At 40.7% G+C, this 23,336-nt stretch overlaps 4 protein-coding genes across 4 annotated transcripts; 2 read left to right on the plus strand and 2 right to left on the minus strand.

Moving 5' to 3' along the window:
* Window positions 1-727: 727 nt before the first annotated feature.
* LOC126597353 (uncharacterized) lies at window positions 728-3,724 on the plus strand. The gene is made up of 8 exons (XM_050264143.1): window positions 728-907; window positions 989-1,044; window positions 1,370-1,532; window positions 1,780-1,868; window positions 2,206-2,335; window positions 2,621-2,713; window positions 2,844-2,946; window positions 3,148-3,724. The coding sequence occupies exons 1-8, from the start codon at window positions 728-730 to the stop codon at window positions 3,495-3,497; spliced, it is 1,164 nt and encodes a 387-aa protein (XP_050120100.1). The 3' UTR covers window positions 3,498-3,724.
* Window positions 3,725-4,421: 697 nt separating this feature from the next.
* On the plus strand, window positions 4,422-8,829 carry LOC126597352 (uncharacterized). Its single transcript, XM_050264142.1, has 13 exons — window positions 4,422-4,586; window positions 4,687-4,748; window positions 4,974-5,033; window positions 5,131-5,218; window positions 5,443-5,513; window positions 5,616-5,717; window positions 5,904-5,993; window positions 6,418-6,492; window positions 6,701-6,733; window positions 7,010-7,087; window positions 7,375-7,443; window positions 7,947-8,059; window positions 8,544-8,829. The coding sequence occupies exons 1-13, from the start codon at window positions 4,532-4,534 to the stop codon at window positions 8,563-8,565; spliced, it is 918 nt and encodes a 305-aa protein (XP_050120099.1). The 5' UTR covers window positions 4,422-4,531; the 3' UTR covers window positions 8,566-8,829.
* An 8,449-nt stretch (window positions 8,830-17,278) lies between these two features.
* LOC126597348 (AP2-like ethylene-responsive transcription factor At1g16060) lies at window positions 17,279-19,648 on the minus strand. Its single transcript, XM_050264135.1, has 7 exons — window positions 19,331-19,648; window positions 19,155-19,246; window positions 18,813-18,901; window positions 18,654-18,727; window positions 18,512-18,562; window positions 18,335-18,411; window positions 17,279-18,121 (listed from the first exon to the last, which is right to left on the minus strand). Exons 1-7 carry the CDS (start codon window positions 19,633-19,635, stop codon window positions 17,472-17,474), a joined length of 1,338 nt encoding a protein of 445 aa, XP_050120092.1. The 5' UTR covers window positions 19,636-19,648; the 3' UTR covers window positions 17,279-17,471.
* A 1,476-nt stretch (window positions 19,649-21,124) lies between these two features.
* LOC126597346 (probable pectate lyase 3) lies at window positions 21,125-23,255 on the minus strand. Its single transcript, XM_050264132.1, has 4 exons — window positions 22,855-23,255; window positions 22,028-22,688; window positions 21,696-21,938; window positions 21,125-21,468 (listed from the first exon to the last, which is right to left on the minus strand). Exons 1-4 carry the CDS (start codon window positions 23,085-23,087, stop codon window positions 21,247-21,249), a joined length of 1,359 nt encoding a protein of 452 aa, XP_050120089.1. The 5' UTR covers window positions 23,088-23,255; the 3' UTR covers window positions 21,125-21,246.
* Between the last annotated feature and the right edge of the window lie 81 nt (window positions 23,256-23,336).

A 23,336-nucleotide genomic window follows, 5' to 3' on the forward strand; every position in this document is an offset into this window, starting at 1 on the left:
TGGTCTTTTAACTAAAAAAGGAAAATTGTAGCACTAGTTTTTTAATTTTACCCAATTGAAGCGATAGTCTTTTAACTAAAAATTCGTAATTATTAATCTCTTAACTTATCAACATATACACCTATGGTCTTTTTTGTAAATTCCGTCGGAACTTCAATCAAAATTAGTCATGGTGGAATGACATTGTTACAATTTAGTTAAATTTGAGTGACCATTTCTCCAATTAGATTAAGGTTAAAGGATTATTGCTCCAATTGAGTTAAAGTTAAGAGACAATTTCTATTATTTTCTTATTTTTGTTTTTCATATTTGCCTCTTGATTCAACCTCATGTGTGTAGCATGTACCTTCTTTTGACATAAGTTCTGACAGAGTTAACGTAAAGAATCATAGTTGCACGTTTGATGAGTTAAATGAGCTATTTCAATCATTGCTCTAGTTCAGTTATAATTAGGGACCATTGTTACAATTTTTCTGTTTTAAAACAATGGTGGGCCGGATTTTAGGCAGGTTGCTGACGTTTTATTTTTAAATTTCGGCCCAAGATGATTAACTAGTGGGCTGGTTGATAATGGCATGCCATGTCGACACATAAGGAGGGGAAAAGGCGCGTGTTGTCTAATTTGCAGCCACACGCGAGACGTCAGTGTAGCAACGCGACGCGACTCTCCCACTCTCAAAGCCGCTTGCAGCCTGCAAGGTCTCGGAGCTTTTGTTTTTCATGTCAAATGTCGTCGCTTTGTTGCTCTGGACTCGCACTGCAATGGAGGCACAGGAGCGTCCGCTTCTTTCTTTTTCTTCGCTCCAACACAAGGACTAGTTGCAGTCGCAGCAGTATTACGTTCGTGCCCAGAGTCACTTCATCTTCAACCAACGACGACGCCGTCTCAGCCCCCAAACCACCGCAGGTACCCTCTCTCTCTTGAATTTCCTGGAAAATCTGACTGCATTTTTTTTTTATTGATGGTGTTTTGGGATTGGTATGGCAGTTGGGTTATGATCCTTCCGAAGACTTATTCGGGCTCGAGGCCAATTCAAAGCCGAGGTTTGTAAATTTGTAAAATTTCCACCTCATATAATTCCATTTGTTTATAGTATCTCACTCTTATTTCATAATTAAAAGACGATATTCTATTTTAATCTAATCTAAACTACGGAGGGTAACACGATCCGGCCCATCTTGGACACATAAAATAAAATTTCAACATTGACCCTTGGTGTATCGGGTCGTGTTGCTGGCACACCTGCTCACTGGAAAATTTCTCGGTAGATAGGGGCACATCCGTTCTAGCTAACGTGGCTGCGCGCACTGTCTGCTTAGATTATGTCTAAGTTGGCACTTAGACTTAATAAATGTATCTTAGTTTCAGGAATGTTAGTTTGGGTGCTCGCAAACCAAGGTCGTGGTTTGGTCCAAATGGGCAGTATATCAGGGAGCTGCCTTGCCCGAGTTGCCGGGGAAGGGGATATACTCCTTGTTCGGACTGTGGTATAGAAAGGTCCAGATCAGATTGTTCACAGTGTGTTGGGAAGGTTTGTGCTTTTTCTCAAGCTTGTTGTGAAGAGTTGCTTATAGATAAGATATGGATAGAATACGCATTTCATAATGTGCTATTTTGCTGTTAATTATCGATTCGGACATTATTGTTCTTGAATCTATTATCTTTCGTTTGCTTCGGTTAGATGATTAAGAATGTGCTATAGCTATGGATAGAATAAAGCATAAGGCATTGATTTTCAAGGGAAACTCGACGCGTTAACCTTTCACTTATCGTAACAGGGCATAATGACTTGTCGTCAGTGTTCGGGAGAGTGTGTCATATGGGAAGAGTCGATTGATGAACGACCATGGGAGAAAGCCCGCTCAATGTAACTTCTTAGCCTTCCTACTTTATCTTGCACTCTTGGTTTGTTTTCCATATTCTATATTTTCTGCCGTGCTGTTCCTTGTATTTAGTACCTAGTTTATAACAATTTAATCACTGCCTTTTTTATCTGGTCATTTTAGTTAGACTTTAGTTTCGGAAATGATGTCTTAAACCGAAAGATTGACATGATCACCGAAGCAAGTATTTCTACCTAAATTTTGCTTCGTATTTATTTTCAAGTATTTTCTTCTGTTTAGCTTTTACATGTCAAGTATTTTGAGTTCCTTCATGATGCAGTGTAATTTTGGATTTCTTATTTTAACTTTTCCCGCTCCCAGTTCTCCGCTCAGAGTGAAGGAAGATGATGAAGTTGACAATTTAGACATAAAGCTAGTAAAGAGAAAATCGAAGCGAGTGTACCAATCACCACCACCTGAAGTTGGACTGAAGATCAGCCGGTCTCTAAAAGTTAGTTTATCCGCTTCAACCTTACCAGAAATGTTGCATGTAAATTGGATGACATGAATACGTGATCTTTCACGTATTAATTGCAACCTAGAGCTATAACTATATATGATACCTGCAATTTTTAGCTATCAGAACTCTACAGACGCTTGTTATTGTTATTGGCTTGATGCTCGGTTTTGCAATTGGTATATTAGTTCATAAACTGTTACTTAATAGAGGACACGGCATAAATATTGAGTTCCATATCATGAATTTAATCTTCTTTGTCTAGTTGGATGATTGCAGAGTCTGAATGCCAAAACCGGTCTATTTAGTAAGAGAATGAAGATCATCCATCGCGATCCTATGCTTCATGCTCAAAGAGTGGCTGCAATTAAGGTCCAGATTTTAAGATTAAGTACTTTTGGGAACTTCCAATATTTAACTTTGATGAATTTTGTGCTCAAACATTCATTTCGAACTTCAAAATAAAGAGGATTTAATTGCATTGGTTTTATATGTATTGCAGAAAGCCAAAGGAACTGCTGCAGCAAGAAAGCATACTTCGGAGGCTTTAAAAGCTTTCTTTAGTGACCCAGAAAACCGTCGCAAAAGGAGCATTTCCATGACGGGTAAGTTCTCATACTCCATTGTAGATTTACTGTTGGTAGTTTGTCACTGAATCTGCATACTAGGATTACATCCACTGTTTAGTACAGGCACATTTTGTAACCTTATTTTCCATCTGTTCTATTGCCTTCTTCCGCAGAATGCGGGAATGTAAGCGTATGCAACAGGCTTTGACTGGAATCTGTTTCCCTTCTGCGATGCAGGAGTAAAATTTTACTGCCGAAACTGCGGACGCGAGGGGCATAGAAGACACTACTGTCCAGAATTAAAGGGTGGTTTGATAAATAGACAGTTCACCTGTGGCGTTTGCGGCGAAAAGGGCCATAACAGAAGAACCTGTCCAAAGTCGAGGTTGATGAGCAGTCACAAAAGCGGGGTTAGAAGACATCACCACTGCAAGATATGTGGTCAAAGAGGCCATAATCGCAGGACATGCCCCAAACTTATTGGGGCGAAGGTCAAGCTTGGCAGCAGAAGAACATACAAGTGCAGGATGTGCCAAGAGAATGGGCATAATAGTAGGACATGTCCTAATAGATTTGTATCTTCCTGAAAACATTGTTCACCATTCAGAAGAAATTAAAGCAATTAACGTTGTGCCTTTCCCAGAAAAAAATCCACAATGAAATACTATGAAACATGCCAATGCGAGACGTGGGTTGTATCAGTTTGTCAAGATCATCTTCTTGTAAATTAGTGGAAATTAAGTAGTCTAGAATATCGTCTCACACTCATGATGGTATTTAATGTTAAGCTGATGCTCTGCATCACTTAAGAGCTTGTTTGAATGTGTTTTTAAAATGACTGAAAGTGTTTTTAGTGAAAATGTTTTTGAAACTAATCCTTAGTAAAAATCAAAGTGAATCCTGAAAAAGCACTTTAAGTGCTTCATGTAAGAAGCATATATCTGATGCTTCTTCCAAAAGGCACTTAAAGTGCTTTTAGAACCCAAAATCAATTTCATCAAAAACGATTTTAGTCATTTTAAAAGCACATCCAAACGAGTCATAAGATTACTTGGATAGGACCAACCTAGTCCCAAGTGGTTTTGAATATACAAATTGGGCCAAGTAAGCACAAGGCTCATGTCACTTATTGCGTCTATAAATTTATAAAATAAGGAAAATGAGATTCAAGCACTTATTTTATTTCTTATAGATCTTTGTTAATTTTTATGCATTTAATTTCTTCAATTTATTCGATTGGTAGAAAATTGAGAAGGATGTGTGAAAAGTAAAAATGAGTATTTGTAGCTACTTTGTACTACGGTCTAATAATGTTATTCTTCACTCGTAAGTGAGAGGTCTTATGTTTTGAACCTTATTATTATTAGTCCCTTATGAAGCTAAACATTTTTGTTAACAAAAAAAAAAATGTATTTGTATGGTGGTATCCTAAACACAATACCTAAAAAGAACAAAGCGTCCTACGAAACGACGTCGCGGGGCATAGAAAAAGGTCAAGGTCGGTTGTCTCATCAATAAATACGCCGTCGTTTAAACAAGAGCTTCCCCTACCCCCAATTTGCACCCAAAAAATCCACTCTCCTCACCTTCCTGCACTTTGTGATCGAACACGAACTCCGCCATGGCTATGCAGAGCGGAATAGGGGTTTCCAAGATCCTGATCTTAGCTGGGGCAGGTACTTATCCCTCGCCCGTATTCTGTGTTTTTCTTACTGGGTCTGTTTGGTTGCGGAGTTAGCTGTATTCGATCTGAGTGATTGGTTGTTCTCCGCGCAGGGTATACTGGCACCATCCTTCTTAAGAACGGTAAATTATCCGAGCTGCTCGGTGAACTTCAGGTACTGTTTTTATCTTGTTTGTTTTCTGCTTATTTAGTGGTAAAATCAAATTTATGATCTTTTTTTAAATGTTTATTTGTCATTGTTTACTTGGGTCGGAGTGGATTGGTGTTGGGGATAAGGGGTTTGATCGTTTTGGTAATTTTGTTTGTTTATTTGGGAGTTCGTGTTTGGTTGCTGATAAAATTTGATGGATTTTGGCGTTTGTTTGTGGTTTGGTGGCAGTCATTGTTGAATGGATCCGGGGAACACGCAGACGGTGACTATGATTCCCTCACAGCACAGGTATTGTGGGAATTGGTGTAAGTTAGTATGGAATGATGTTTTCTTGTGTCTAATTTGTTCGTATGGTTATGAAGTTTCCTGTTTGATTATCTTTTAGATTAGCCGAATGACAGCTGAGATCAGGCAAATTGGCTCGTCGCGTGGCGGGGGAACGGTTTTTGTGAATGGGAACGGTAGCCAAATTGGTATCTCACTTTTCTCGCTGGTGCTTCTAATAAATTCTTCAGTTGCTTTGTGTTTTCTTCCTTCTGTGTATTCAAACTTAATTAATGCATGGCCATGCCCCTTATTTTGGGTTCAAGTTGCTACAACTATTCGTATATGCGTTATGCAGTTCATAATACAAAAGAAACAATTTCGAAGTGGTTCTCTTTTTCCTTTTCATTGAAATTCTTGTTTTTCTTTTCAGGTAATATGACATCACTAATAATGCCAGCAGCTACCTTGGGAGCAGTGGGTTATGGATACATGTGGTGGAAGGTATGCAGATTATATGGATATGTTTATATTATTTCTTCAGTCATTTCCTTGAGTTATTTTTTTCTTGAGTAAACTAATATTTTTCTCTTCGCAAATGGTTAGGGTCTAAAATTCTCAGATATGATGTATGTGACAAAGCGTGGTATGGCTACTGCTGTTGAGAACTTGACTAAAAATCTGGATAACGTGAAGGAGGCTGTTGCTGTAAGTTTTCTGTTGTCTGTGACAAAAAAGAAAATCCTATGTTGTGTGAAGTTGTATTAAGGAGATCATAGTTGTTCCCAAATCAACTTGGCTTGCAGAACTCATATATATATATATATATATATATATATATATATATATTAATGGATACAATTCAACTGTATTTAATTTTCTTATGCTGGACAGAAAGCAAAGAAGCACCTGACGCAGAGGATTCAGCATGTGGATGACAAAATGGCGGAGCAAAATGAGCTCTCAAGGTCAATTAAGGAAGATGTATGTCCTTTACTGCATATTGAACCCTTAACTCATAGATTTAAAAAAATACATATTAATTTTCATGTTTGAATGAGGCTGATTCTTGTTAGATTTCCACAAGTAGTGAGCAAGCAATAACTTTTGATATGATCAGTGTTGATTTATAGAGAATAATTTTTCACAGATGGTTTTTGGGGGTGTATTTAGCTATTCGCTATCCATAGTGTGATGCGTGATGTCTTAACTGTACACATTTCAGTATTTAACAAGCCCTATCCAATTTAACCTTAGATGTATGGTATTTGTACTTTCTTTAGTATCATATGGATATTTTCTGATCAGTAATATCATATGGCATTCTTTTTATTACTGTACATTAGATATATATATTATACTTTTTTGTTAACGTCATCTCTATATTTGTTTACAACTTGTGAAACAGGTTGCTGGAGTGCAACATTCTCTTACTGATATTGACTATGACTTGAGTAGATTGCAGAGCATGGTTTCTGGTTTGGTGAGTTCTCCTTCGAGATTATGTTGGTTTAGGTCAATTTTTTACCTCTCCTTTTTAAGCACACACGTTTTCATTTTCCCTCTCTTCATGATGCACACACATTTTTCTTTTCCCTTATGTACTCGTTGTCCTTTACATATCTATTTCTCTATCAGGCACACATTATATTTGAATTAGTAGTAACTTGTTTTCCGTTTCCCATTCTCAGGATCATAAGATGGGTTCTCTTGAACAAAAGCAGGTAAAACAGCTTTACTTCTAGTGGAATAGTTGAGCCATGATTAATTGATGAGAAATTATAGAATTTGTTTTTTAGGGATGACATGCTTGATCTTAATTTTTATTGTGCATAACCTGGCTCTTTCTTCATCTTTAAAACTGATACTAACGAGTTGTAAGTCAAATTTGTTTTCACTTTGGAGAACTTTGAGTGGTTCTTGCATTTAGTTCAGTACATACGTCACCCATTTGTCTGCTTGAGGTCGTACTTACAGTCTTACATAAATATGTTGTGCAGGATCTTGCAAATCTTGGTGTTATCTACCTGGTCAATTTTGTCGATGGAAAAAAAGTTGAAATGCCTAAAACTCTGCAGGTTTGTACCCATTCATGGATTTATAATATCTTTTGACTATAAGAAAATGAAAAAATAAATTAAAATTGTGTTCAGTGTATCAAAGTTACCTTTAATTAGTAAGATCATATCGTAGTCAAAGTTAATGTGGCAACGGGAACATCTGATATTGTTGATCTACCTGTTATCAATTTCAAAGCAGCATAGTGACTGCAAAGTTACTTTTTTCGTGCTGCCCTTTATCTTTTACTGTGGTCCTGTACTTAATTAGTAATACCACCTGGATGGTGTAATTTTTCCACTTGCAGAAGCAACTTGAAAACTCTGGGAAGTCACGTGGTCGTTTACTCTCATATTCAGATACTTCAGGCCTGATGGTTTGTTTTTGAGAATCCCTTTTCTTCTGGTTGTTGATTATATGCTAGTTGGAAATATTGCAGAGGACTTGATATTTATTTGTTATTATTATTTGTGGTTGATAAAAGCGTGTAATAATGTAAGGCGGTTGATCCCTTTGTTTTCCTGAAAAACAGAGAGTAACCTATGGCAATTAAATGCCAAATTAGTGCATTTACGAAGCAAGATGCTTTAGTTTTGCATTCTCTTTGTTTCCATTTCATTTTACACCACAACTTTGGGAGCGAGGAAAGAGGTCAAATATGGCTTCCTTTCAAGCTATTCCCAAGTAGCTACTGAAAGTCATAGGTCTTTCAGCTTTTCCCGTTTCCTGCAAAATGTCTTTAGTTTAAATTGGAGGATGAGTTGGTCATGTTGTTTTATTTGGCTTGAAAAATGACATTACCATGTAAGCCACTGGAATCTTGATAGCTAAAGCATTAATATCTGCTACTTAATTGTAATTCGTTCCACTTTCTTGCAGGGTCTTAAAGAAATTGCGGACTCTCTGTCTGAAACATTAAATCCATCAACTGATGCTATTGTGAAAGATGATACTGAAATGACAGGAGAGTATCAGAAGAATAACCTAATAAGGTTTGAATAAAAACTCTATTATCTAGTATTTGCATCATTCTTGAACAGTGTAATGGCTATCAGTCTGTTTGTATCCATATCTGATGCCTTCGACTGAGATTACCAAGCAATATTAGCCATACTTATTTTGGACTTAGCTCTTTTTAGTTTCTCGTATCTGTGGGGGAGAGAACTGCATTTTATTCTTTTTCGTGTGTTTAATTTTAACTGCTGTGAACTATCTTGGGTGGCCGTTGGTAATTAACATTTAGTTTGAGACAATATCATGTTACCTGAGGGCTGATTGTAGATATTGATTTAGGATTCAATCCCGCCTTGTATCTATAAGGTAGCTAGAGCCTAGATTAATGATCTGGGGCAGTCCTATGGATAGAGTGCATGCATCCTGTTGATATTCATAGGTCTCAGTTTCAGAACTGACATGCATGAACTTTATCCTGTTGAGCGTCGATTGATATTCTTCCGTTGTATGCTATTTTTGCAGGTCAGTGTCAACCAGGTGTTGATTGCAATATTCTAAAGAAGATGGCTGCGTCGCCATGTTTTAATGTTATGTAGTCATAACTCATGAGAGACAACTAGGTTTATTTGGTCCAGTTGTCCAAGTTTGATGTACAAAATCTCAGCAACCGCGGAGTTGTTTTACATTTATGTATTTAGATGTTTTATTTCTGAAGTTTCGGATCACGGAGAGATGAAGTAAATATTACAGTGGAGCTTAGTAGCCTTATTTTGTTGGCTTAAATGAAAGCATAGTGTTCGAGTACAAATTTCGGGTTCTTTCGGTGTCGCCGCAATGCAGTTGCTTAGTTCATATTAGTGTTACTTTCAAAATCTCGATTTGTCCTTATTTTTCTACTGATTTGAAAAATTAGGACTCACTTGTATTCACCTCAACCCTTGTTCTCTCCCTCTGATTCATCTAATGTCTTTTCAATCGTGCAAGGTGCTTGCCCTCCGTTAATTGCATTGTTCTGTGCACCCGAGATCTCGAGTTTGAATCTCTACTCCCTCAATATCGTGACATATGTAGCCACAACTTCCAATTCGAAAAATCTCTAAACCCACATTTTAGTGGCTGAAGAAGAGCTGTCACGTAACTGGAATTAATTAAGTTGCATGATCACGTCGAATCCTTATGAAAATGAATCCAGAACAAAATCGCGCTAAAGCTAGGGCGTCACCCGTAAGTGGCGCGCTGTGTGGCCTGAGCACAGTGATAAGTGAGCAAGGGTCGCTGTATCTCCATCGGCACCCGGATGCAGTGTTAAATGAGCAAGGGGGCCATAGAAACTTCTTTTCGAACGACTCCACTCAAAGTTGTTTGGGAGCATATGCTCCTATCAACTTTACCCGGGACACACAAAAGAAGTACTTTGATCCTATTAGACGGGGGAGGGTGAAGAAGCTAGGACAGAAGGGTAGAGTTCAAGAGAGCAAAATGCGTTTAGGAACGTGGAATATAGGAACCTTAACGGGAAAATCTATGGAAGTAGTGGAAGTTATGGTGAGGAGAAGGATAAATATTATGTGCCTACAAGAAACTAAGTGGGTTGGTAGTAAGGCAAAGGATCTAGAAAACTCAGGGTTTAAACTTTGGTATTCGGGCACAAATAGAACGAGAAACGGTGTTGGCATCATCGTGGACAAGACCTTGGTACAAGATGTTGTAGATGTCAAGAGGGTAGGAGATAGAATCATGGCAATCAAGATTGTAATAGGACAAGAACTTATCAATGTGATTAGTGCGTACGCACCTCAAGTAGGGTTGGATACGAGTTCGAAGGAGAAATTTTGGGAAGATCTTGGAGACTTGGTGCAAGGAATTGCTCAGACGGAGAAGTTATTTATAGGAGGAGATTTAAATGGACACGTGGGCAGGGAGACAGGCAACTATGGAGGTTTTCATGGTGGCCATGGTTTTGGGGAGAGAAACGAGGATGGGGAAGCTATCTTGGATTTTGCAATGGCATATGATCTCTTCTTAGCCAACACCTTCTTTAAGAAGAGAGAAGAACATGTGATCACCTACAAGAGTGGGTCGTCAAAAACACAAATAGATTTTCTTCTAATGAGGAAAGGGGATCGTATAACTTGTAAGGATTGCAAAGTTATACCAGGAGAGAGCGTGGCTAATCAACATCGCTTGTTGGTGATGGATGTACATATCAAAAGAGTAAGACAAAAGAACAAGACTTGGAAGTGCCCAAGGACTAGATGGTGGAATCTAAAAGAAGAAAAACAAGTCATTTTCAAAGAGAAGGTAATCACCCAATGTGTGTGGGATAGAGAGGGGGAAGCTAGCCAAATGTGGGATTCCATGGCTAGTTGTATCCGAAAAGTAGCAAAAGAGGTATTAGGAGAGTCCAAGGGCTTTGCCCCACACCAAAAGGAATCTTGGTGGTGGAATGAGGAGGTACAAACAAAGGTGAAGGCTAAGAAGGAATGTTGTAAAGCCTTATACAAGGAGAGGACCGATGAAAATGGTGAAAAGTATAGAAAAGCGAAGCAAGAGGCGAAAAAAGCTGTCAGAGAAGCTAAGTTAGCGGCTTACGACGATATGTATAAACGACTAGATACCAAAGAAGGAGAGTTGGATATCTATAAACTATCTAAAGCAAGGGAAAAGAAGACAAGGGACCTAAACCAAGTGAGGTGCATCAAGGATGAGGATGGAAAGGTTCTTGCTACAGAGAACGCGGTTAAAGACAGATGGAGAGGTTATTTTCATAACCTTTTCAATGAAGGACATGAAATGAGTGATTCTTTAGGGGAGTTGAGTAACTCAGAAGAGTGTAGAAACTACTCTTTTTATCGTCGAATCCGGAAGGAAGAAGTGGTTGTAGCTTTGAAGAAGATGAAGCATAAAAAAAAAATAGGCCCAGACAATATACCAATCGAAGTGTGGAAACTTTTGGGAGAGACAGGTATAACATGGCTCACTGACCTTTTCAATAGGATTTTGAAAACGAAGAAGATGCCAAATGAGTGGCGAACGAGCACTTTGGTGCCTATCTACAAGAACAAGGGCGACGTACAAAATTGCATGAACTATAGGGGTATTAAGCTAATGAGTCATACAATGAAGCTCTGGGAGAGAGTCATTGAGCATAGATTGAGGCAAGAGACACGGGTTTCGGACAACCAATTCGGGTTCATGCCAGGGCGCTCAACCATGGAGGCAATCCATCTCTTACGAAGATTGATGGAAAGATATAGAGATGGGAAAAAGGATTTACACATGGTCTTTATAGATTTGGAAAAAGCGTATGATAGGGTCCCAAGAGACATTCTTTGGAGGATTTTAGAGAAGAAAGGAGTACGAGTAGCATATATCCAAGCTATAAAGGATATGTATGAAGGAGCAAAGACTGCCGTAAGAACTCATGAAGGACAAACCGAAAGCTTTCCCATAACTGTAGGATTACATCAAGGCTCATCCTTAAGTCCTTACCTTTTTGCGTTGGTAATGGATGAGTTAACAGGACATATTCAAGATGATATTCCTTGGTGTATGCTTTTCGCAGACGATATAGTGTTGATAGATGAAACTCAGGAAGGGGTAAATGCAAAGCTTAACCTTTGGAGAGAAGTGTTGGAATCTAAAGGTCTTCGCCTAAGCCGATCAAAGACAGAATATATGGAGTGCAAGTTCAGTGCAAATGGAGGCCAAAACGAGTTAGGGGTGAGGATCGGAGATCAAGAAATACCAAAAAGCGACCGTTTTCGTTACCTAGGATCTATCTTGCAAAAGAACGGAGAATTAGATGGAGATCTCAACCATAGAATACAAGCTGGATGGATGAAGTGGAAGAGTGCATCCGGCGTGTTGTGTGACCGCCGTATGCCATTGAAGCTCAAGGGAAAATTTTATAGGACGGCAATAAGGCCGGCGATGCTGTATGGCACAGAATGTTGGGCGGTGAAACATCAACACGTACACAAAATGGGTGTAGCGGAGATGAGGATGCTTCGTTGGATGTGTGGGCACACGAGAAAGGATAAGATTAGGAATGAGGATATCCGGGGTAAAGTAGGAGTAGCCGAAATTGAAGGAAAGATGAGAGAAAATCGGTTACGGTGGTTTGGACATGTGCAAAGAAGGCCTACTGACGCTCCGATTAGAAGATGCGACTATGGGACAGAGGTTCAGGGCCGAAGGGGTAGAGGAAGACCTAGGAAAACTTTGGAAGAGACTCTAAGAAAAGACTTAGAGTACTTGGATCTAACGAAGGACATGACACAGGATCGAGCACAATGGCGTTCTAAGATTCATATAGCCGATCCCACTCAGTGACTTGGATTTTCCAAGTCTCCAACCGAGAAGTTTTCCTCACTCGGGAAATTAAGGAAACACTACCCCAACCTACATGCTCCACTCAGAAAGCTTCAACATACAAGCTTCAACAAAAGAAAATTCAAAGAACTTAGCGAAGAAGGCTTTGGTGTATTTAACACAATACGTTGAAATGAAGGAAAGCTTATTTATTGATATCCCCGATCAGCTACAAATATGTACATATACATGAGTCAAAATAAACACACAAGACGGAGCCTTCACAAAGGTTGCTTAGGAGAAGTCTCAGCAGTCGGTAGAGCCCCAGAAAGAGAAGGCACCGGAGGGGGATCATTTGGAGCCTCAGTACTGGACAAAACCCTAGAAGGAGGAGGCATCAGAGGTTGATCATTCGGAGCTTCATTACGCGGTACAGCCCCAGAAGACGAAGGCAATAAATGCCTTTGGAACAAACCCACAAATCTCTGATGATCAAGTAAAACCTGACCATCAGTTTCCTTCATCTGGTCAAGCTTCATCTTCATGTTTGTAGCATAGTCATGTGCGAGCCGGTGCAACTGTTTATTCTCATGCTTGAGCCCTCTAATCTCCTGTTTGAGACTCATCACTTCAGCCGCCAAGGATTCAACTTGGCGGGTTCGAGCAAATAGGCGTTGGGCCATATTAGACACAGAACCTGCACACTGAACACTGAGAGCCAGCGAATCCTTAACAGCTAACTCATCAGACCGTTTGGAAAGTAGTCTGTTATCTTTGGGAGTGAGAAGGTTCCTGGCCACCACCGCAGCGGTCATATCATTCTTCATCACGGAATCCCCAACGGTAAGAGGACCAGTAGGGGAGACGAAGGATGGGCGCCATATGTTGTCTGGAGAAGGCGGGGCTGCCTCTTCAACAAGGTTCAAGTCAAAACGACGGTCGGAGGGGCTAGACATTTTCAAAGGTGTTGAAGAGAGAAGAGGTCGGACAAATCAAGATCTTAGAAGTGCAAGAATGAAGCTTCTACTGGTGGAGATTCAAGTGTGCTTTGGAACTTAATGTCAGCCTCTATAAAAATCTGCACTCGACGGAGCTTCAGAAATCGAAGAGGCGCCTGCTCAGAAATCGAAGAGGCGTTTGCTTTCTCAAAAGCTGGGCTGCTTAGAGATCACGAGGGTTGATCTCAGAAATCGAAGAGGCATTTGCTTTCTCAAAAGTTGGGCTGCTCAAAGACCACGAAGGCCGATCTCAGAAATCGAAGAGGCGCTCGCTTTCTCAAAAGCTGGGCTCCCTAGAGACCACGAGGGCCGATCTCAGAAATCGAAGAGGCACCTACTTTTCCAGCCTTGTCAGCACCCGTCACACGCACACTCAGCTTTGCAGAAATTATGGGCATTCTGTCGAAGACTTCTGGGGAAGTAGAAAACACATGAATCTTACTGTTCAATCACCCACTTCCCACACGCAACAATAGCTCATGGGTACCACAGATAACTTTGCCAAAGTTCTCTGCCAAAGTTGAGCACGTGAAGCTTGCAGCTCCCACTACATCGCTCTGACCAAGAAGGGTAAAAGAATAGCAAAGAAACAGCACTAACAAAGTTTAGACCCATAAATTTTGAAGGTCTAGCTACCATATTATTACCCATAAGGGTAAAGGAACAGTACCACTGCTGGATAATTGGAAAGTCCCTGTGTGTCAACCTCTGTGCTTCGTGGCAAGGTAGACTAGCAAACATGCCCAACCTTTACTCACATTCGAGAAAACACTCCCAATAAGATTGCTTGCTCCAAAATCGAAGAGGCACCGTCCTCCGAATCTCGAGAGCCAGACTCCCAACATGACTACTTTCTTAAAAATCGAAGAGAGGGTAAAGGAACAGTACCATTGCTGGATAATTGGAAAGTCTCTGTGTGTCAACCTTTGTGCTTCGTGGCAAGGTAGACTAGCAAACATGCCCAACCTTTACTCACATTCGAGAAAACACTCCCAACAAGATTGCTTGCTCCAAAATCGAAGAGGCACCGCCCTTCGAATCTCGAGAGCCAGACTCCCAACGTGATTACTTTCTAAAAAATCGAAGAGACACTGCTCCCCGAATCTTCGAGAGCCAGACCCCCAGCATGATTGCTTTCTCAAAAATCGATGAGGCATCGTTCTCCGAATCAATCGAAGAGGCGCTCGCTTTCTCAAAAGCTGGGCTGCTCAGAGACCACGAGGGCCGATCTCAGAAATCGAAGAGGCACCTACTTTTCTAGCCTTGTCAGCACCTGTCACACGCACACTCAGCTTTGCAGAAATTATGGGCATTCTGTCGAAGACTTCTGGTGAAGTAGAAAGCACATGAATCTTACTGTTCAATCACCCACTTCCCACACGCAACAATAGCTCATGGGTACCACAGATAACTTTGCCAAAGTTCTCTGCCAAAGTTGAGCACGTGAAGCTTGCAGCTCCCACTACATCGCTCTGACCAAGAAAGGTAAAAGAATAGCAAAGAAACAGCACTAACAAAGTTTAGACACATAAATGTTGAAGGTCTAGCTACCATATTATTACCCACAAGGGTAAAGGAACAGTACCACTGCTGGATAATTGGAAAGTCCTTGTGTGTCAACCTCTGTGCTTCGTGGCAAGGTAGACTAGCAAACATGCCCAACCTTTACTCACTTTCGAGAAAACACTCCCAACAAGATTGCTTGCTCCAAAATCGAAGAGGCACCGTCCTCCGAATCTCGAGAGCCAGACTCCCAACATGACTACTTTCTCAAAAGCGAAGAGAGGGTAAAGGAACAGTACCATTGCAACTGGCAGCTCCCACTACCGTGCTATGACCAAGCAGGGTAAAGGAATAGCATTACTACTTGTTGTTAGGGAGACTCCTATATATGTCGACCTCCATCCCCAACGGACAGGCAGACCTGCAAAAATGCTCAACCCTTCATGATATCTGAGAGGGCACTCCCAACGAAGCCTTTCGAAATATTCAGCTTTCTTTCCCCCCGATAATACCTCTGCAAACAAGCTATACTAGAGCAAGAATATCTCATATCATCAGGGTTAAAAGCAAGAGTATCTCATATCATGCTTTTTCCCTGTCTTTTCCTTTGGCCTTGTTTTTACCTGCAAGACAAGGAGAAAGAGAACAATCAGTCAGCACTTGGAATCAAGCTTCCAGCCAGGAACTGACTGCCTGGAACCCCTTACCTGATTACTTACCTGGCATTGCTCTCGAGTACTCATCTTCAACATCTTATGTTTCCAGGGAAGATTCTGCATCTGCTTGAGGAACAGATAGGGCAAGTGCGAAGGATACAAGGAAGCATGTGGAGACAAGCGTAACAGCACACGTGCCGATACACCCATTACTCTGTCAAAAGCAAAAGTATCCCATATCAGTAGGGTGGAACGTACTCTAGATTTGATGGACTTGTTTTGACCCTCAAATTCTTCAGTCGGCCTTATACTCTGGAGGAAACCAGAAAACCCTCCAGCTCAGTTCAAGAATAAGCCTGTGGAAAGTTACTTCTTCAAAAGCAAAAGTATCTCATATCATCTCTTCTCATTTTTCTTCTCTTTATCCTTCATGCTGCTGCAAGATGGGGAGAAGGTGAACAATCAGTCGGAGCTCTGATTGCTTACCTTGTCTGTCACCTCTTTCAGCAGACCCCCTAGCTCGGCGACTTGGGGGACTCCTACTACATGGTTTGTATCGCGCTTGACCAAGCCTGAGACTACAAGTAAGCTTCAAGTGAAATTGATACATTACCTTGTGCATCTCCACCAGTTAAAGATACCACCCCTGGATGGAGGAAGAGTACTTTCAGAGAAGATGCCACATCTACCTATGAGACAGATAAGGCAAGTCAAGACGACACCACACTCCGATACTTAGAAGTTTTGTGATTACGAGATCATTCTCCCACAATATTTCCTAATGTCATTTGTACAAAATCATTCACTTGTACTCACTAAAGGAGAGCTTGAACCTATGTACTTGTGTAAACCCTTCACAATTAATGAGAACTCTTCTATTCTGTGGACGTAGCCAATCTGGGTGAACCACGTACATCTTGTGTTTGCTTTCCTATCTCTATCCATTTATATACTTATCCACACTAATGACCGGAGCAATCTAGCGAAGATCACAAAAAGCGACCGTTTTCGCTACCTAGGATCTATCTTGCAAGAGAACGGAGAATTAGATGGAGATCTCAACCATAGAATACGAGCTGGATGGATGAAGTGTAAGAGTGCATCCGGCGTGTTGTGTGACCGTCGTAGGCCACTGAAGCTCAAGGGAAAATTTTATAGGACGGCAATAAGGCCAGCGATGTTGTATGGCACAGAATGTTGGGCGGTGAAGCATCAACACGTACACAAAATGGGTGTAGCGGAGATGAGGATGCTTCGTGGGATGTGTGGGCACACGAGAAAGGATAAGATTGGGAATGAGGATATCCGAGGTAAAGTAGGAGTAGCCGAAATTGTAGGAAAGATGAGAGAAAATCGGCTCCGATGATTTGGACATGTGCAAAGAAGGCCGACTGACGCTCCGGTTCGAAGATGTGACTACGGGACAGAGGTTCAGGGCCAAAGGGGTAGAGGAAGACCTAGGAAAACTTTGGAAGAGACTCTAAGAAAAGACTTAGAGTACTTGGATCTAACGGAGGACATGACACAAAACCGAGCGCAATGGCGTTCTAGGATTCATATAGCCGACCCCACTTAGTGGGAAAAGGCTTTGTTGTTGTTGTTGTTGTTGTTGCTTAGAGCAGTGTATCTAGTAGTATCTATCCTCTTCGACAATAATTCACATCTCTCTTCTCGTAAAATACGTTGGAGTTATAAAACTAAAAGTGGAGAAGAAGAAACAAAAGACGGAAATTAAAAGGCTTGCATTTATCTTTAATGTTCTTGGTGGGGTAATATTTAACCCAAACCCTATCTTACAGATCAAGGTAAACCACTAAAACTGATATCCCTTGTTATTTCTTTATATTCCCAGTGCCTCTGCATCATATGGAAAAATCCAGGGATTTATTAACACCAACTCCATCTAACAGTCAGAAGAAGCGAAATCGAAACGATCTAGCTGGAGTTTTATGAGTGATTTAACTAAAACTAAAGTTAAATTAGTTAAAGTCCGGGGAAGTAAACATGTTTAAGACACCATTCCAAAGGGGTTGGTCCCTGGAGTTGCACAAGGGCAGCAGGCTCTCCGCCTGTGACTCTAATGCGGGCAAAACGCAGTTGTTTGAAGAACACGTAAAGGGATTATTTCGCATTCCTTCGTACAAAGTCCGCTTAATATTGTCGCTGTTGTTCTGTTCCGGAAGAAGGTTTAAATCATTCTTCTCACTCTCTTCATTATCTCCATTTAAATTCTTTTCCACCAGCTCTTTAAATATTGAGGATTGAAGGAGGATGCCAAGTGCTGTTGGGGAAGGTGATGACTTGGGGCAGGGGCTAACGGGCATAGGAGGCTGCTGCTGCCTTGGGAAAATGTCGTGATTTTTTGAGGCGTCTTTGTCATCTACGGCGAAGGAGTTGGGTTGGAACATGGACATCTGTCTTCCTTCCTTTCTCAGAGGGACGCCATTTGAGGAAGTAGGCATGGGGAGAGGCTGATCCGGATTCGATTTCGGTTCCTGAGGGCCAAGAGAGTTGGCTCCTGGCCTCAGCCATCTGATGTATGTGCTCAAGTCAAAGTTGGTCACTGCGTTTATGCCTCTGTATTCTATCGCTGCAATATCATAAGCATGAGCAGCCTCTTCCTGGGTACCTAGATGGAATAAAAGAAGCCATATAAACCACTTCACACACCCATTGTACTTTGAAACAAATAGATTTAAAGGTCAGCCAACGATTTTAATGCTCATTTTTAGCCTCCTACACTCCTGTGAGTGCAGAAGAAGTATCAAATATTCAATTTAGACCATAGTGACAAAAAGGAGAGTGTGGAAATCGCTACCCTAGAGATCGGATTGAAACTCACCATAAGTGCCGAGGTAGAGGTACTTGTTTCCGAAAACTCTCCCTATCCTTGCTTCCCATCTCCCATTGTGATGGTGCCTGCAGTTCTCACAAGCGTTCAATCTTAGAAATTTTGAATGACTTGTTTAACTTAAGAGAAACAAAAGATTAAAATGGTAAAGAAATTAAGTAGTATTACCTTGCAACTCCTCTATATTTGGATACACCTCTTGAAAAGCCACTGCTCCTTCTGTAAACAGAAGAAAAAGGAGATTATTGACATGAAATTAGTATACAAAAAATGTTTACAGGAGGAGTGGTCATCAGGAGATGAATACTACCTTCTCAGAGAGGCTAAATATTCTTCTTTTGTTAAGGTGTTCATTATCTCAATTTCACTCTCATAATCAGGCACCTGAAAAGAAAAAGACATTGAATCAAAATTAACGACAGTCGCGTAGATCATTGCCTATAAATGGTGTGTCGTCGGAAAATCATACCGGAAAATTTGTAAAGGTTGATGTTCCCCAATACTTGAGTGCTGCCAAATCATAGGCTCTTGCAGCAGATTCTTCTTCATCATAAGCCCCTGTTGGATTTCCCTCAAAAATGTTTAGTTGCGCACTAAAATGTGGACCAAGATAATGATTAGAAGTTTATGTGAAACGATTTCTGCATTCATTTTCTCATTTAGCCTATCCTGTTTATTTGTCGTTTGAGTTTCTTTTGATTTATTTAATCTAAAGGCCAAACATATATAGCATTGATGTGATGGAGAGTAAAATGATGTGCAGAAATCACTTCCCTACTGTAAATCTGTGACTAGTCATGTAAGTACTTACCCAAATAAACTTGCTTTCCCTTCTTCCTTTGTGTTGGGTTCCAAGACCCTTTATCCCATAAATGAGCTTCATATCTTCCTGTCCATCGATGCCTGCATATATAAACTCCTCGATATCAAGCCTCATCATTTGACTAAAGCACAAATAATTGTCAGCATAAACACAACATATCAGACCGGCTGACTCCACGAAATCTGGAACTTCTCTTCACAGTTGTCGTCGTGGTAGTACTAGTAGGAGATTGATCAGCCTGAGCCTGCTGCTTTAGTCTTTGATCACCTTGCTGATCAGTGTTTCCTGGAGCAGGTGCAGCATCAACAGCAGACGAATCACGGCGCCTCCTTTTGACGCACTTGCTCACCAAAGCGTCAACTTCTATCGTGCACAACGGACGCCTCCTGGGGCTGATCAGTTCAGATTTTACAGCACTAGTAGCCAGATCCATCTCTCTATCTTGTTCTTTGTCAATACTAAACAACATAAAACAATTAGGTTTTCACTTTTCGAGTGTTCGCTGCTGGAAAACAGAATGCAAAGTGCTTATATGCATGTGCTTTTACTTGTTTTATGCTTACTTTGTCTTTTGAGTTGCGATGATTTCGGTGCCTTTTTGAGACAAGAAATGAGTGTCTGCATGCTAACAGAAACTCCGGCCGACTTCAGGCTCTGAAGGAGGCATCACTATTATTCTTTTTTCAAAACTCCAAGCGGATGATACAGAATTGACACTATTTAACCCTTTTATTTTTCTTGGATAGAAGATTAGTTAGACTAACTCTTCGGCATAATCTAGGTTCACAAATTAACTTAAAAATTTAAATTCACATGCTGAACACTAAGGCTGACTTTGTCTAAATTCAGATTGTGTGACAAAAAATATATATATTTTCGTGGCTTTATTGCCCTTTTTCTAGGAAGCATAACTTTGGCCAACAACTATTTTGCTCTGATATGACAGCCGGTCTTTGAGTTCATATCTCATGGATTCTTCAGAAAATATTGAACTATACGTATCCGCAGTGCAATTTTGTAATTAAGATCAGTCAGCATTCGTTGCTGCACCAAGGTTATACGCTCGATTCAGGGCCCCCTCCTTCATATTGCTTGTATAAAATAGAAATAAATTAATGTAGCTGGTGCATATCAAGGTATAATAAAAGTGGATCAAATTCTATGTTTTCACTGAGGGTATGAAGGGAATTTGAACCCTATATTTCCAAGAAATGGGAGCAAAGTAAAAAAAAAGTTATCTTAACACATAAATGGTGAAGTTTTGGAGGATCATAGTGGACAAGCAGTGGACGAGACAAGTAAATTCTGGCTTCTCCAAAAATGACAATATCCAAAGGGCATTAGGTTTTGTTTTGTGGGATAATTAGGGCATGGCCAAACCTGTCGCTTGTGTTGCTATACGACAACATATGATTCCCCGTTTGTTTGTTGTGGTTTTAGCTTAGGGTTCTTCGTCCATTATTTACTACTTTGTGTCTGATATGATTCACTTGTATTTTATGGCAAACGTGTCAATCGCCTATAGCTAGAATATTGTATGCAATTAAAATGTGTGGAGTTGCTTTCCACACCACGTTAATTCCTATGGAGATTTCGAATAACCCTTGTCCTTGTGATGATGCTTTGACGGACTGGATGTCAAATTGTTAATTAATCAATTCGCACTAATCATGATATATAGATCATATTATGCTGCGCGCATCTTTATGGATCGTTCCATTATAATTAGTATTGTTAACTCTAATGCTGCAATTAGCATCCACATGCAGTCCTAAATTAATTATTCGATCAGTTTGATTGGACAGGACCTTTACTGCTTTCTTCAATTTACATTAGATTTGAATTTAGGTGTATATCCCTCTCCCACTTCCATCTTTTTTCCTTCATTAGTTCCCCAATAAATTACCAAAAAGAGAATAAGAAAATAATTAGAAAGTGCAACAATGGCGACATATATGTACAGCTTCAGAATATCCTCTTTTTTCATATGTTTCGATCCTTTTTTTTGCGTTTGAATACAACACGTACTGCATCCAATGGTGTGCAAGTTCAGAAAAGAGGAAATTAATAACAAAAAAACTTAGCAGGGTTTGCCGACAACGCAGCTTAGAGCGCCGGAAAATTTTGTGAGCTTTGTGGCAAAGGTCCCTGGTTGGAAGGGCATCATGTCCAACTTTGCTGGGTTTTGGCTGGCTCTTGATCCAGATTCAACAAAGAAAGCTCCATTCATCATCAAATCTCCCTCAGATCTCCATTCCCAGTTCTTCCACTCTGACTCTGGTGTATGCTCCCTATGGGTCACCTATACAATTAAATCCAGAATTAATGACAGATTAAATATGAACGAACGTATTAGAGCATGTATAATAAACGGTTATATTTGGACTATATTTACCGATTACTTTTTCGATCGAGTTAGCACACGTTTTGGTAAAAACTAACATCCGCACTCGTGCATGAAGACACTTAACTGGGGCTAGTTAGTATTTACTAATTAATAAAAATTAATTCATGTAAACTGTATGTTACCTGTTTGGTGGCCTCGTTCACGGGAGCAATGAACCTGTTACCCTGGCTGATGATGGTAGGGTTCATGTTTCCTCCGATGGCATACATGATCCAGTGGTTGTAGTCGTTGTTCACCAGGTGGAAGAATCCGTACCGGACCCTCGGCATCCTCTGCACCAGTCCCCGACCAAAGTGGTTGAAGGCCAAAGTAATTTGCATGATTTTGTCTTGAGTGTGCGCGTTGTTGGCGCCAAACAACATCACCTGCGTGCATGCATGATTTTCAAATTCTGTACGCACCATTAATTATTAGGTTAATTAGTTTAAGGTTAAAGTAATTCCAATTTAAGTACATCATCGTGGTCAGTGAAGTGGGAGTTGGAGATGGTGATGGCGGTGGAAGCCATGACGGCATCGATGAGCCCATCTGCGCACCGGGACATGGACATGTGGTCGATCCAGACGTTGGAGGCACCAAAGAGGGAGATACCATCGCCGTCACTCTTGGTCCTCAAACCCATATGGTCGACGGAGTCCCTGATCATACCACCGGGTTTGGACACAATCATTTTGATGTGAAGGTTGGTGAGGATTACATTCTTCACAAACTGGAGGGTAATGCCACCACCCTCTTCTATCACAACATTGGCTCCTCTACCATCAATGGTCTTGTCACTGGTCACCATCAGCTCTTGCTGCAGCCTAATCACCATGCTTCTTGCGAAGATTATCCACAAAGGTCCTTTCTGAATCACGGCGTGGCGTAGGGTTCCGGGTTTGGGGTTTTGTACGTCATCATCTGTGCCCACAGTCACCACGTAAATGGGACCGTCCTTACCTCCGGTGGCCTTTTTACCAAAGCCTTGGGCGCAGCCTACAATCTTCTTTCGGTTATCGGCCCAATTAGGGTCACACCTCCAGCAGGCGTCAATTGGATTGGTCGCCATGCATGGACCATTATAACCCTTGTTACCCCTCAAGTTCCTTCTTGTGGTGTTTTCCTTGGACAAAAGCCTGCATATGTGTATATATGTCACTGATGACAAAACTGAAACATATACATACGTATATATAAATGTATGAAGTCCCATTTTTTGCCAGACTTATATTGTTAAGCAAACGTTATATATATATATATATATTGTCAAACTGTAAATCTGCATGCAATAATTAGACTTACTCGGCAACTCCAGTATTGAACTCCTCAGTGACTTGCTCAGGATTTTTATGGTAGCTTTCCATGGCCTCCTTTAAGGCTTCTTGGGCTCGTTCTTTCCAGTACGCATCTAAATCTAATACCGTACTATCTTCATTTGCAACATCGGTTGGACCATCATTACTCGAAACAAATACAGCAAAGGATAAGAAAAACAAACATAGAAAGAAATAGGACGAGTTAAACATTGCTGCCATTGTCGTTGGTACTTCGTCGGCGGCCACCGACACCTTGCGAGAGGACACTGTCGGGTTGGGCGAGGACAGGGTTGCTCGATGGTGTTGAAGCAGTCCCGGCCAAGCCAAGCCAACAGATTAAACCGGTCACAAGAGATTATTAATTAACCAACCGACTTACCTATTGATTTGCTTGGGGGTGTCTTTAAATATGAGAACAGATTCGCTAAATAAGGCATTTGCAGTTAATTAATTATAATTAAGCGTCTT

The sequence above is a fragment of the Malus sylvestris genome, chromosome 13 (assembly GCF_916048215.2).
Source record: "Malus sylvestris chromosome 13, drMalSylv7.2, whole genome shotgun sequence".
Lineage (NCBI taxonomy): Eukaryota > Viridiplantae > Streptophyta > Magnoliopsida > Rosales > Rosaceae > Malus > Malus sylvestris.

Coding starts and splice junctions, on each gene's coding strand:
- LOC126597348 (XM_050264135.1), bottom strand. CDS start 19,635: ATGTTGTTTAGTATTGACAAAGAACAAGATAGAGAGATGGATCTGGCT. Junction 19,247..19,330: donor AGATTTCGTGGAGTCAGCCG/GTCTGATATGTT, acceptor TTATATATGCAG/GCATCGATGGACAGGAAGAT. Junction 18,122..18,334: donor CCTCTACCTCGGCACTTATG/GTGAGTTTCAAT, acceptor TATTCCATCTAG/GTACCCAGGAAGAGGCTGCT.
- LOC126597346 (XM_050264132.1), bottom strand. CDS start 23,087: ATGGCAGCAATGTTTAACTCGTCCTATTTCTTTCTATGTTTGTTTTTC. Junction 22,689..22,854: donor TTCAATACTGGAGTTGCCGA/GTAAGTCTAATT, acceptor ACACATATGCAG/GCTTTTGTCCAAGGAAAACA. Junction 21,469..21,695: donor TGAACGAGGCCACCAAACAG/GTAACATACAGT, acceptor TTAATTGTATAG/GTGACCCATAGGGAGCATAC.
- LOC126597352 (XM_050264142.1), top strand. CDS start 4,532: ATGGCTATGCAGAGCGGAATAGGGGTTTCCAAGATCCTGATCTTAGCT. Junction 4,749..4,973: donor AGCTGCTCGGTGAACTTCAG/GTACTGTTTTTA, acceptor GTTTGGTGGCAG/TCATTGTTGAATGGATCCGG. Junction 6,734..7,009: donor GTTCTCTTGAACAAAAGCAG/GTAAAACAGCTT, acceptor TATGTTGTGCAG/GATCTTGCAAATCTTGGTGT.
- LOC126597353 (XM_050264143.1), top strand. CDS start 728: ATGTCGTCGCTTTGTTGCTCTGGACTCGCACTGCAATGGAGGCACAGG. Junction 2,336..2,620: donor AGATCAGCCGGTCTCTAAAA/GTTAGTTTATCC, acceptor GGATGATTGCAG/AGTCTGAATGCCAAAACCGG. Junction 2,947..3,147: donor AAGGAGCATTTCCATGACGG/GTAAGTTCTCAT, acceptor TCTGCGATGCAG/GAGTAAAATTTTACTGCCGA.